This window comes from Corvus brachyrhynchos, unplaced genomic scaffold (genome assembly GCF_000691975.1).
Source record: "Corvus brachyrhynchos isolate BGI_N302 unplaced genomic scaffold, ASM69197v1 scaffold61, whole genome shotgun sequence".
Lineage (NCBI taxonomy): Eukaryota > Metazoa > Chordata > Aves > Passeriformes > Corvidae > Corvus > Corvus brachyrhynchos.
In genome coordinates, this window is record NW_008236478.1 from 9415882 (window position 1) to 9430251 (window position 14370).

At 47.3% G+C, this 14370-nt stretch overlaps 1 protein-coding gene across 1 annotated transcript in view; it reads right to left on the minus strand.

Moving 5' to 3' along the window:
• Positions 1-13612, minus strand: part of ITPRIP (inositol 1,4,5-trisphosphate receptor interacting protein) — a 19645-nt gene extending 6033 nt beyond the window's left edge. The window contains exons 1-3 of the mRNA XM_017726188.1: positions 12379-13612; positions 12161-12267; positions 1-318 (exon numbers count right to left, since the gene is read on the minus strand). Of these exons, the coding sequence (XP_017581677.1) occupies positions 1-305 (305 nt within the window). The 5' untranslated portion in view covers positions 306-318; positions 12161-12267; positions 12379-13612. The remainder of the gene's footprint in view (positions 319-12160; positions 12268-12378) is intronic.
• Positions 13613-14370: the final 758 nt, after the last annotated feature.

Sequence of the window (14370 nt, forward strand, 5' to 3'; positions counted from 1 at the left end):
AACTCAAGCAGCAGGAAAATGACCATGGAAAGGGCAGTCCACATATCCCATCGGACTTTTTCCTCTTTGCTTTCCTCCACTACCACTGCAGCCTTTTCCAGAGCCTTCTGTGTGGCTTCCTGGTCCGCGATTTCCTGCTCCAAGCGCAACTGCTCCAGCCGAAGGCTCTCCTCCCGCTCCTTCATCTTCTGGATGATTTCTTCCGTGTTCTCGGGGACGGTGCCATTCTCCTTAGGGAAGAAGAGCGGGTGGTTGACAATAGCTGTAATCACCAGTAGGCACACCCGGAAGAGTCCCACGGGCATGGCAATTCCTTCCCTGGAAGAGAGAGAAAGGTGGAATGACCCATGATTCGAAATATCTTCCCTCAAGTGAAAAAATGAAAGGAACTCCCCACTGCAAGAAAAACTTTGACATCCTTTCTAGCCCTGAAAATAATGCTTGAATCTAGAAACTCCTACGTGCATGGCCCTTTCTGCAAGTTAATAACCAACTTCCCAAAGAGGCTTTATCAGCTGACAGTGAGATGGAAGAGGCTCTTATTAAATGAACTGCGAAAAACAGAACTGTGAAGGCACTTCCTGCTGTCAACCCCTTGTGATGCTGTTAGGCAGTATGGGAGGGCATGTCCTTCCTTTGCCTCTCCTTTAATATTCCCTGGACAGAAAGGAAAGAAAGAAGCAAGCAGAACCTCCCCAGGTGTATAAAAGCAGGGCTGGAGACGAGCACTGCTTTTTCTCACCATAAAGCTAATATTTCAGATATGACAATGGTATAGGCAGGTCTGTCCTGGCCACCTTCCATGTTAAGCATGTCTGGGAACCCACACAGCCTGCTTGGATCAGGGCAGCCTTCACACATGAGGCACACATGAGTGGGAACAAGCCTGCACAGCTTTGTGCTTCTAAGCAGGAACTACAGGCAAAGCTCTTCCTGCCTTTCAGCACCACCAGCATCAGGCTGTGGCAAACCCTCCTGGCCCCCAGGATGCCTCATGATCACATTCCCCAGAAGAAGGGCAGAGACTCTGCTAAAATGGAAAGGGTTTCCTTTAGCTCAGTAGTTCTAAAAGCATCAGGTTGCTTATTTTTGGTGCTTATGACACTACTGACCTGTGGAAGACATTAGTAAAAACCATGGTTAAGCCATCTCCCCCAAGCAGCCCCTTAACAGCTGTGCTTGCAGCCAGCTCACTCCTGTTAGCAGTGACCTCAGCAACGCTGTGAGTCACACCCCAGCCATGTGCCAGCAACAGTCCCATGCCCTTGGCATGACTGAGACCACTATGGTGTTTTGGAGTGACTTTGTGTGGTTACTGGCTCTGCTGCTCCAACCCCACATTTAATAAATCTCTCTGTGCCATGGGGCTCACAATGAAAGGATTTAATTCCCAACTTTCTGGGACATGGCGCCATTGCCAGGGTCTCTGCCTGGTGGTGACAAGGCCTCCCAGAGGGCTGGGCCAGATGGTGCTCAGGCTAAAGCCTGGCCTGTTTCCTCCCAGCTGGCATTTCTGTTTCTGGAGGGCTGGCATCACTATCAAGAGCCCAAGTGCCTGCCCAGGGCAGTACAATCTGAAGTTGTCACCCGCTGCTGTGATGTTGGAAGCTCACCACTTCCTCTTTCTAGCAGTATCACCTCTCAGTCCCAGCACAGGGAGATCAGAAGGACAAGATAGACAAGCAGGGATATTTCTTCTTCCAGCTGGGAAATTTTAGCACAGCTGCTTTAATGCCTCAAAAGTGCTTGAGAGAGAAGGGTTTCTGTTACAGAAATAAAGTCTATCAATAAAATACTTCATCAATCAGACCAGAAATAGCAATCTCATTCCTAAGTAATTCTGCTGTGGGATTGAAGCTGTTTCATAGAGAGCCAAGAGATGGTGAGGCACTCTGTGTGCTCCAGGAGGTCAGGGCTGTAATTCTGACCCCCTGGAATAGCTCCTTCCTGGCTTGAACCCAGCATGTTTTGGTGCCACAGCAATCCTGCTGTCCCAGCATCTGGGCAAGAAGGAAAATATCTCTGGCAATCTCATTTATGCCTCCACAGGGCACACAATAAAGATAAATGCATCCCAGTGGACCTTGTTATCATAACTGCACAACAAACTGCTGGTTTTGACTGCAGGAACCTGGATTTCCTCAATGTGAGCATTTACTGTACATGGGAACTGTATCCTTCGGCACACAATTATCTTTGCTTATGAGAGGGCTGGGACTGGAATAACCAGGGAAGGGAACAGGATTGAGATGCATTGTCCAAGCAGCAAGAAAATTCACACGGTGCTCAGGATAATGCTCCATGCCCCTCCCTGTGTAACATTTACCAACTACCCTTTTTTTAGATGCCATGCACATGCACAGTTAAATGTTCTTATGCAGACATTGCTCTGGAAATAGTTTGTGGCCCTATCCTGTCCTTTTTTACATTTACATTAACTCTTTAATTCATCAGGCAACAAATTAAAGATGAATTAATGTCCAAATCCGGGTGTTCCAGTTATTCAGTGAGCTCCATGCCTGGGCACATTTTAAAAATAAACTGGAGTCACCCTGCATTGCAAAGGGCTTTATCAGTTTGCTGGGGCAGGGCAGGAAGCACTCGTGAGTTCCCTTCCTTAGTGCTATGCTCTTGCAGACCACATGTGCCTTCCAAGCTTAAAAATAACATGGCCAGGGGCCAGGTGCCTTCTTCTTGCAGTCTTGACCAGGATGACATCACTGCTCTGCTCTGCTAGACCACTGTCCCTGCACATGAAATGTTTTACTATTACCACATTACTTCTAAGATGCGTAAGGCTGAAAGAAGTCAGCTTCTTTAGGATCTTCTTTCTCATGCCCAGCTGCCCATGGGCACACTGCTGCCACAGTTACCTGTCCCAAAGCTCTGCTAGCAGCAGGAGTTAGGCCAGACATCCCCGAGTCCATCACTGGCTGGCTCACTTGAATTCACTCCAGGTCACACTGACATTCTAGGATACCCCAGCTCATTTTGCAGGATTGGGTTAGGGAACTTGCATGCAACCTCTGCCCTCAGCAAACCCTACAGGCAACCTCTGGAAACTGGAAGTGACAAGATGGTCACATCATGTGGATTTGTGAGAGGACTATCTGTTTTCAGCCCAGAGCGAGTTCTGCTGGTCAAAACTGCCCTTTTGCTACTGTAGCTACTGACTCCAGAAAATGAAGCCAAACATTAACCTCAGTTAAGGTTTAAGGTTAATGGTGCTCAGTGACTGAAGTCAGTGGAGCCTGGCCTCAGCAGCAGCAAGAGTGGTACGGGCAGAGCATTCCCACATCTCTCAGACACAGCTTTCCTGGCTAATAAGAAAGACTCAACAATACAGGTGAAACCAGTAGCACTGCCTGCTATGGCGCTCCAGCATTCCCCATAACAAAGGCTGCTCTTCCCCCTTGCTTTTAACTCCAGCCCAAGCTATTTAAGCCGGATAAAAATATTTATGCCTGCTCAGGCTGAGGCAGCTTTTGTGTGGGGAAGAGGGAGAGAGTCCAAACCTTTCCAAACTGGAGACTAAGAAAGAGAAATGGCAATTTTTCAATCTATGTATCAAATTTAGCAACATTTCAAATATGGGGGAAAAAAATAAAAGGTGTTCGTAAATTTTTAAACAGCAAGTTCTCCAAGCAATCTGCAACCTTTTCTGAATTTCTCACCCTGACAGTTTTTTCCTTTAAAGTATAAACAACATCTGGACTCAGTAACAGGCTTACATCCTACCTACCTTCTGCAGAACCTCTTGTGGCAGTCCTGGGGCTCCAAAGACCCCCCAATGGGTGCCACAGTCTGCACCACAGGCAGGCCACTCCTGCCAGCAGCCAAAGCAGCCCTTGCCCTGCTCCCTGGGCCAGGTGAGAATGCAGAGACCCTCCCTTTCTTCTGTGGGCACGAAGCAGGGAAAGGTGGAGGAAGACCAAAGAAAGCTGCTTGAGAAAGGGAGAAGGGCCAGGGTATGTGAAATCTCACTATCTTGATGTAAAGCTGTCTCTGCTCACTGCCCAGCATGTGATGCTACTTGTTCAAACCTGCCTCTGGCACTAGAATTAGTTTCCTTCTGGGCTTTTCTGTGCCACTCACTCCTGCAGTGACTAGGGCCTTCACCGAGTTTAAGGTTAATGACCACTCTGCACAACCCTGGGAAGTGAGGGGGCAGACACCATCCCACCCTCCAGCTGGGAGTGAGCACTCAAGAGATAAAAACAGCTGATCACACTGCTGCTTGATTACAAACATCAGCTGCATCCTGCAGCACTTGGTATGTTCAAAGGGTCCACCAAGGGCACCTTCAGCCCTCCACCTTCAGCTCCCAGGCAGGTTAGCCTTCATCCTTTCAAATCTGAAGCTGCCTCCTCAGCTGGAGGATCCTGACCAGCACCAGAGCAGGTCCTGGATGATGCAGGAAGCCCCAAGAGAGGAAGGGGAAAGGTGATGCTGCTGTCATACAGTTCAGGTTGGTGCCATGAAGCCACAAGCAGAGGGAGGCCAGCTCTCACCCTAGCCCTTTGCTGCCAATTTAGTGATGTTTGGCTCACCGAGAGCACAGTTCCAGGTAGCACAGCATAAGGAAAGGGAAACAGCACAGGAAGAAGCCTTCACAGAGCCAGGCAGCAGCAGCTCCGCCTTCAGCTTCTTCTCCTCTTCACAGCATCACAGAGGTCATACAGGGTTTGTGTGGACCAGCCTGAGGCAGATGCTGCCCTGTGGCAATGTGTGCTCTCCCCCTTCCCAAGCCACCCTTTCACAGGGCATTTCCCGGCAGGAGCAGCAAAGTCCTTCATGGAGATGATAATGCTCAAAGTCATAACAACATCCTGTCCCTTCCAGCTAAATGTGCTTAATTTCTGACATCCCCAAGCCTTCCTCACACCCTTTTCCATAGCGGCTTCAGACCCTTTTGCCTCCTGCTCAACCTGGCAAAGGAAAGAAAGAGACAGCAGCTTGCAATCTGCCTCTGCAGGCTGCTCGTGTGCTCTGAGCCCAGATAACCCTCTACCTTCTCTGAAGACATGGGAAAATATTTCTCTTTCATTAACAGTGCCTTCCTTTACTCCAGAGTTCCTCATACTGCTTTATTTTTTCAGCCATTTTATTCCTCTAGATTTTGAATCACGGTAAGCAAAACATGCTCTGGCTGGTGTTCAGCAGTAAACCAGGTAGGAGAGAGCTGAAGCTTTGATTCTTAAATTGGAAAAACCCAAGTCAAGCCACTGAGTGCAGTTCAGTATTACACTGGAACACGCCAAGACATCACTTACAACACACTCGATTGTTTCCTGCAATCTGTCTGACACAAAAGGCAATGAATAGGTGGCTGCTACATTGTGTTTTGCTTTGGTAGGCTGCAAGAAAAGAGGCATTTCAAGTCGATGATAGAAAATACAGCTGGTTGGGAGGCCTTTTTCGTTGAAAGCTGCCAAATTTTTAAAACCAGAACTTTCATGGGAACAAATATGATTTCTGACTCTCTCATTGGGAAGATCCTTGAGGTTTGGAAAGGACTCTGCTACTTGTTTTGACTGAGATTAACACATCAAACCATCCACTAATCTGCAACTGGGACGTTCTTACTGGAGAGATGCGAACCTCAGTGTGAAGGGTTTCAGGCTCAGCTCAGCTGCACTTCCTCACCGTTGAGCTTCTGGGAGCTCTGTGATTCCTTCTCTTGCTGCACAACAGTAAACAAATTACCTTTCAACCTTTGAGTGTATAGTCTGAAAAAAGCTTCTGCTGCATTTACAGAGATCTAGGCAAGAATAAAAGTTTGCTGAAAGCGTTTAGTAATGCACCATATCCTTCTCCAACTTGCAAGTATCACTGCCACCTCTGCAGGTATTCAGATATGATCCAGCTGCCACTAAAATCAGGTTTTCTCTTAGTGGCGACTACAACCTCTGATTTGTAAGAAACTCACACAATGACAGGAAAATGGGCAATGCAGAGATGCAGGTCAGTATAACTGTTCCTGCCAAAAACCTGGACAGAGGCACTTCCTTAGACAACCCCATACCCACACAGCACAACGCAGCCAGGACAAGCTCTTGCTCTCCCATCTCCTGAGCACACAGTCAGCTGCAGAACACACAGCCCAGACAGGAAAACTAAGGGATAAAAATCCAATACAGAGCCTGAGCAGCACCAGCTTGTGCTTTCTTCCACTTGAACTTTCAGCTCCTATGAATTAAGCTGTGTGCAGGACGTCAGTGGGATGAGATGTCGACTGGGACAGAACAGTGCCAGCCACAGCAGCTCTAACTCATGTTCTGACCTGTTTTTTGAGCATTAAATTAGTGCTACAGACAAAGTACCGAATTCCAGCTGCCAGCACAATCTCAACTGGTTCAGCCCCGGCAGATGGGATTGGGCTCTGTCTTTGGCTCTCTACCAAAGCCACAAGTGGGGAAGAACCAAATGCACCAATACATGAGGTGCAGGGGCCTGGATGTTGACACTGGTAACACAGCCACGTTTAAAACCAGGACAAGCCAGCTGCCCTGCCCAGGACTACGGCAGTCGGGTATGGCACAGCAACGTCCTTCCAAACCATGCCTGGAAGCCACACCCCAGATTAGCTGCTTGGCCACAGCACAGCAGTTGGACAAGGCCAGTTGCCTGATAGCTATTGTTCTGCTGTTTGATTGAGAACGTTAGCCTTTCGTAATATCCGTGGACATCCTGTCCCAGGCCTGCTGCAGTGCCAACAGGGTCAGTCGCGCGGCCCGAGTCGGACATCCTGCCCAACAGGTCTGCTGTGGACTTTCGGAAACAATATTTTTCTCCTGGAGGTCACCAGAGCAGGTATTTCCAAGGAAATGCTGATGCTCATCCTGTGTACAGGACTAGATAGCTCTCCCTTCCCACGGGCAGGCAGATTCGGGGGGGATAAGCATGTGAAGGGCACTGACAGTGCTCTGGCGAGAGGAACGACACAGAATTCAAGTCCAGGATAAAATGGCCCCCCTTTATTAATGAACTAAATCTGTCTTTTTATAACTTGGTTCGCAATAGAGGAATGATATGATTGGTCCATTGATCAACCACCTACCAGTGTGATTGGCTGAACAGTATAACACCCATTTCCAAAATATTTCTTCCAGTGTACCAAAGCGATCTCCACAACAACCTGCACCTGTGAGATAGTTTACAAAATCTCAAACTGTTTCCCAGCTAGGCTGCGTGAGAATGGAGACTTTCACAGGTGGCTGTAGAAAGCTAGAAAATTTCTCTGCTAGCCTTTTAGTATCCACAGAGTAGACCAAACTTTTGTGGGTTTTGTTGGTTTTGGCTTTTTTTTTCTGTTTTTGTTTGGTTGGCTGGTTGGTTTTTTTTTTTGTTTAGGAGGAGAAAAGACACACACAAAGAAAAAACCCTTAACTTACCACCCTTACTGGCACCCTCTTCCTCTAACCCAACATGATGGGACCCTGGGCAATAGTTGATCATTCCCTTGCACACGCTTTCATCAGCACAGATGGACAAACACCCCTGCTGCTCCACCAAAAGCCTGATAGTGTCAACCACAATGTATGGAGCACTGTCACTGCACACAGGCTCTCTGGCCTCCACCTGGTGCTCACGCTGGGCCCCACTCTGGTTGTCACCCCTTCAGCCACACAACAGCTCCTTGCATGTGAGGAAGCCATGGCTCATGGATCTGGCCTGGCAGTCACCTCAGGGAGAGGTGGTGAGTACAGAAAGGGTTCAATTGCCAAGATGTTTGTTTAAATCTGCCTCCCTTTTCCCCACTTAATTCTCAGCAAGGCGGAAAAAACCCACACCACTGCTGTTAAATCAGGCAGTGGTTAATCTGGCTCTCCTCATCCTGTGGTAAGCATATGCATCCTTGTACATACAACTTAACTGTACACCCATTGGAAGGAATGCTTAGTTATTAAAAGAATTGGTGGAAACTTTCTAATAAAGTTGATTTCCCAGCAGGGACACAGCACTCCAGCACATCTAAAAAAGAGCACATGTGGATATTGACAGGGCTCAGACATGACTTGCAGTGTGATTACGTTTTACATGTGAAACTATGAAGTCCCATTTCAGTCATGAACCATGAGCATTAACGTATTACAGACAGCAGAAAGCACAATAGCTGCCAGACACTTCCACACCAAACAAAAACACAGCAAGAAGAAATTGTCATTGCAGGTTGGGAATTTGGCTGATCTGAGATCTACTCCATCACAGTCTCGACTCAGTGACAAAGCCACACTCACAGAGACCAGCAGGGCCAAATATGTGCTTAAACAGAACTCAAAAACGCTGGATGGGGTTGAAGGTTTGTGTGATATTGGACCATTGTTTTGCTAACTAGTCACTGCTGTTTGTATTCAAACAATAGGGGAAAAAACTGTATTTAAGAACTGGTTATTGTTGCCAAAACATCACCACAGAAATCAAAAGCAATGCTTTATTCCATTGCCTGAAATCCCAGCTTTTTTTTTTTTAAACACAATATAGTTCTTTAAATAAAGTAAAAAACAAAACACAACCCATCAGCCTGTGAAAGCCCCTGCAGGGATGGGTAGAGGGTGTGGAAGGAAGAGAGAACAAGAAGAGCACTTTTACTGCATTGCCCCATTTCCTTGCCTCTGACCAGGATGACTCCCTGATCTAAGCAGAGACACTGTGCATTGCACACAGACTCTGAGGAAGAATCAAACCCTGTTACTTCATTACCTAGTGACTCTAGAAAAGATCAGGAGAAACAACACAAATGCTTTGGGAAGCAGAAATCCCAGTCTTGGCTCACTTGCCATAAACCTAAAAACTGCCAAGACAGACGCATGCACACAAATATGTTGGCTGCAGAGTACTTCTGGCTAATCCCGCTCTTCAAAATGAGTTTGAATAAATAAAAAGCAGCAGAAGTCATACAAGAAAGTCATACAAGAAAACAAACTGCCCCACTTCCATACAACATTTCCATGAAGCTTATCCTTTCAGCACTCATGGCCATCAACCCAGAGCCATTTTCACCCAAGGGAATGAATCGGCCTATTGCCACATGCACCCATATTTAATAATTTGCATGTGCTCTCTGCTCAGTCCCCTCTTCTTACCAAGAAAACAAAACATCTCTAAGCTCTTTGTTTCCCTGAAGAATTTGCAAACTGAACGCTGGGAAGAAAAACTAAAAGATCCAAGGGGAAAGGAGTGATGTAACCTGCAGGGCTGCAGCAGAAGTTTCAAACACACATACTAAGATTGTGAAGCCACGTGGTTTTCATTTGGGATGTTGGGGTGAGCACATACGGTTGCTTTCTTTATACCATAAGCACAACAAAGGAAGGCTTTGTTTGAAAGCCAAGGGACAGCCTCTCGGCTCACTTAAAGGCTAAGTTACAACGTAATGGGAACTGTGACTCATAGCTGTGGGGCCCCTGCTCACGGGCACAAAAACCCCTCTGCTGCAGCAGGCAAGGAGCTTGGCAAGGAACAAAGCCTCCACCTCCACATGGGAGACCCAAAGCATCCAAGACTAGTAGCAAATACAAGGCTGAGCTGAGAGCACGTGTTGTGGATGACTTAGCACACAAATACCTCCCTTTCAGTCGACATTTCTTCCTGTAACTCCCTCAGAGTGTGAGATCATAACCCTGCACCTATTCCAAGAGCACGATGCAGCTATGAGTCAACAGGAAGGTGGGATAAACATCATCCAAGCACCTTCAGACCATCTTTTGTCTTTGGCTGCAGAAGAGCATTGCCATGGTTCTTAGACTGAGCATAGCCATCTCACTAGGTGGGACCACACTAGAGCTCTGTCCTTAAGTCACCTACTGTGCCAGATAATTTGTGCCATTTTGTGTTACAGGAGGGGAGGGTCAACTGGTGGATTCCAGCTACTCAAAATAAAGACATACCTTCCATCCTTGCCCCCACAAGACTGGAAGATAAGGGTAATTTTTAATTACCATGAGTTGCAATCTGCAGTGCAGAGGTGTCTGTGCTGCTGAAACTTCAAGTATTTTCCCTCACATTTCTAACAGCCCCAAGGTATTTGGTTGCTAAATCCCCAGAGGCCTTTAGAAATCAAACTCTCCTCCGAAACCAGTGGCAGTAAGGTACCTGAACATCCAGGAGGAAATAGATCAGGATCGAAGCATTCTGGATGCAGATATGGAAGATCAAGCTCCTCTGGGAAGCACTATAGTGTGAATATCAAGTGTGACATTTTAAGTTTGAGAACATCTCCTCAGCTCCACCTCTGGTATGTGTTAACACTCTACAAGAGCTTAAAAAATAGGAGAAAAAGGAGGTCTGAAAAAGCAATACAGTTTCTTCCCTCTGCCTACACGCACGGCTTACACTGTGCCTGGATGATTTCTGGCAAGTCTCTGTTTACTTTTTTCTGAAAAACTTCCAGCAAATCTCTGCTTCTCAAGGCAGTCTAGACTACTTCTTAGCTGCCCCTACCTGCAGGAAAATCTCCTTACCACTGCATGTGCTTTCTCCAAGCAAGCTGTATGGATCCCTGCTGGGATCCTGGCACAGGCAGGTGGTATCTTGTCTTAGGGAGCTGCTTCACCTCCTTGCAGACAGTGTGGGAACCATTTGGTCCCACTCCTCATCAGGTGCTCACCACTCATCACCAAACCCTCTGCAATTTGGAAGAGCTGAAAGCAAGGCATTCTGAAGCCAATTCACATTGTTTTTATTTGGGTTTGACCACAAACTCTTCCTTTTCAACTGATGGCACCCACCATCCCTGGAGGCAACCCATGAAAAGATGAGTTGGTGACACAGGTGGCTCAGCTGACACCTTATAACTCATGTCCCTTTTCCTGCTCAGGGCACAAGAACCTTCTCTATGTGCTCTTCCCCTGGTTTCAAAAGTGAGGGAACAGTAAGTTTTCCTTTGCCAGGCAACCAGCATAACCCTATGAGTTGGAGACTGTGCCTAACAGGGCTTAAATTCTGCAACAGTTGGCTGCAATGGTCCTCATGCTTGCCAACACCATGCTTGGTTTTCCTGAGCCACATACATGGCAGTGGGATGCACCAGACGTTTTCCCTATAAATGCTGAAAAAGCATCTCTGCCTTGAGGCAAATACTGCTGATACAAATAATGTGCTAGATCAGCCAGAAAAACCTGACTCTGGAGGAGGGATAATAATGAAAGATGGTGAATGGAAAGGAAAAAGAGAAAGAGCTTCATTTACACACAGGAGAATGGCAGTGGGCCAGCTCTCACAGCTTTGATCAGGGCTGGCTGGAGGAGCATGCCAGGGAACTCTGTGAGCTGAGCTTTGCTAGAGCAGAGCAGCTGTTTGAACTCTGTCATGGGAAAAAGGGGACAGACACCACCCAACACAGATCCAGAATAAATAAGTAAAAAAAAAAAAAAAATCACGTGGAAAGCATGAACTAACAGGTACTCAGAGCTGTAGCAGGACATTGTGGCAGCCAGGACTGCTGCTCTGGCAGTTCCCTCTGTCATCAGCTCTGGTTCTTGCCTTCCCACCACTGTTACCCACAGAGCCTCCTGTCACACGCAGAGCAGCGCTGCCAGACATCTTGGTTTCACCCAGCAGCTCTCCTTTCAGCATGTTTTTAGAGGTTTTCATACAAACGTGAAAACTCTACACATCGCTGGCTTGTGAAAACAGTTTCCCTTTGTCTGCCGCTGCTGTCACCCTTGATCATCTGGAAGTTGTCCAGGCACTCCCAGGCATTTCTCTCCCTCTAACACTTAGAAGAGGGGAATTCCAGTACTTTCCCAGTCTGGGTAAGGTACTTCTGGCAAGTTCTCCTGCACAGCAGAAAATGCATCAGTAGCTGATGTCAGCAAAGCTTTGGACCCTTTCTTCTGCCATCACTCTCTGACTAGATCCCAACTGTACCAAGCAGTCAAATAAAAACAAGTTTATATTGAAAGTCCAGAAGAGAGAGGCTTTTAACACTGATCTTCCACGCTGAAGCCATTTCCAGATTAAACCTTCACAACATTGCTACTTTTGCTTTGCAAGAAGCTGTCTCCCTCACTGCTGGGACCATTTCTAAAATATGAGCCACACCAATTTCCTTTCAGCATTTCTGCTGCAAGGCTCAAGATCTCCTAGTGAGAGCCCATCAAGAAACTTTTTAAAATCCCATCAAATCTGGAAGAAGAATGACCCCTGGAGCACTTACCTGCTACACAGCTTTGCAGGTGCTCATTAAACTTCACATTACTACCATCACTGTGATGCAGAGAAGACTAAATTCAGTCACCCGCCACTGAAGCACAGCCAGGAAGTCTGCAAAACACAAAGAGAATGAATGAGGAAGTGAAGGCAGAAGATGGGTACATAATGCAGTTATCTAAATTAGGGATTGATTAAAAGAGAGATTAACTCATATGCCCTTACCTAATAAAATTATCATAAAAGCTCAAGAGACCAGAAATAATCAGTTTGAAGTGATCAGGGAAGAGTTAAAATGCTGCTTCTCCCATGGGAAAGTGTGCAGATCACACCGTGGGTCTCTCAGCCTTGCAGACCTGTCAGCAAGCAAGGACCTCCTCCTCTGACTCCATCCTCACCCACCAGCACTCTCCTTTTAAAATGGATTAGGGTCAAATGAGCAGCTGCATAAATGCAAGGACTGGGACAGTTTTGTCTGGGATTAGTTTGTCTAGAAAAGCATCTAGCTACTGTAAGCAGCTTGTAAGGTAGAAATACTTGCTCGGGGAGTTGGGTTTAGAGAGCTAATGGGAGAAACAGAAAACACAGAAGAGGCAGGAAGCAAGCGTAAGAGCACAGGAAGATGTGAAACACAGAACCACAAAAGATAAACTACAATATTTTAGGATAGAGAAGTGAAGAAATTTTATATGCAACAGGAAACAAAGTCCCCCAACCAGAAGCAGGAGAGGACTCAACAAGCTGGTTGCAGGCAGACAACAGAGACATTACCCAGCTGTGCACAAATGGGCTGGGGAGGAGGAATGCACCACCCTCATTTCCAGCTACCACCACTTCAAACCTTCCCACTGTCTTCATCCAAAGCCTGATGAAATGATCAGTGTGGGCTGAGCTGGGCTTTACAGTAGGGCTCAGGCTCCAGGGCTCAGCATTAGGTTGACACATGCCTTGCTCTCTTGAACTCCTTCAATTCACCTCCCTCCTCCCACGTACCTGCTTTGACCAGACTGTGTGTACAGTTTCACTTCTCTGTGGAATTTCCACTGTGAGGCCAGATGGAGCAAATGGGCTCTGCTCAGCCCTCCCATCTTGCAGGGCTGCTGGTGCCTCTGCTCAACCTTTGCCACAACACCACCACCAGCAGTACATTGTGCTGAACACAGGAGAAAGACACCCCAAACCTCAACGGTCTGGATCTGCACTGTAATATCCCAGTGGATATTTGTAAGCCCTGAGGGCCTGCAGTGTCTGGTCTCATGGTGGCTCAGGGCCAGTGAGGTAGAGCAGGTGCATCTGCTTGGAGGAAAGGAGCTATTAAATGCTGTGCAGGAACTGTTGCTTTGGGACTTACAATTCACTTGTTAAGATAATTTTCAAATCTCAGAAGAGAGAGCTTAAGTTAGGGTCTCCCTCAACTATGTGCATAGATGTTGGAGAGACCTTGACTGAACCTTATAGGTACTGGAAGGCCACAATGATGTCTCTTCTAGAACCTCCAGGCTGAACAACTCTCTCAGCCTGTCTTCATAGGAGAGGTGCTCCAGCCCTCTGATCATCTTTGTGGCCTCCTTTGCACCTGCTCCAAGAGTTCCATGTCCTTCCTGTGCTGGGAACCCCAGAGATGGATGCAACACTGCAGATGGAGTCTCAGCAGAGTGGAGTAGAGGGGCAGAATTCCCTCCCTTGACCTGCTGGCCATGCTGCTTTGGAAGCAGCCCAGGACACGGCTGGCTTTCTGGGCTGTGGGCACACATTGCTGGGTCAGTCCAGCTTTTCATTCAGAGAGACCCCAAGTCATTCTCCACAGGGCTGCCCTCAATGAGTTCTCCCAGTCTGTCCTCATATCTGGAGTTGCCCCAAATCAGGTGCAGCATCTTGCACTTGGCCTTGTTGAACTTCATGAGATTCTTGTGGGCCCACCTCTCAAGCTTGTCCAGGTCTCCATGGATGCCATCCATTCCCTCTGTTGTGCCAACAGCACCGCTCAGCTGGGTGTCATCTGCAAAGCTGCTGAGGGTGCACTTGATCTCACTATGCCACTGATAAAGGTATTAAAGAGCACCAGTCCCCAAGGGACACAACTGGCTCTCGCCTGGACAGAGAGCCAATGACCACAACTCTCTGGATGTGTCCATCCAGTCAAATCCTTATCCACTGAACAGTCACCCCTTCCAATTCATTTCTCTCGAATTTGGAGATGAGGGTATCGTGTGGAAT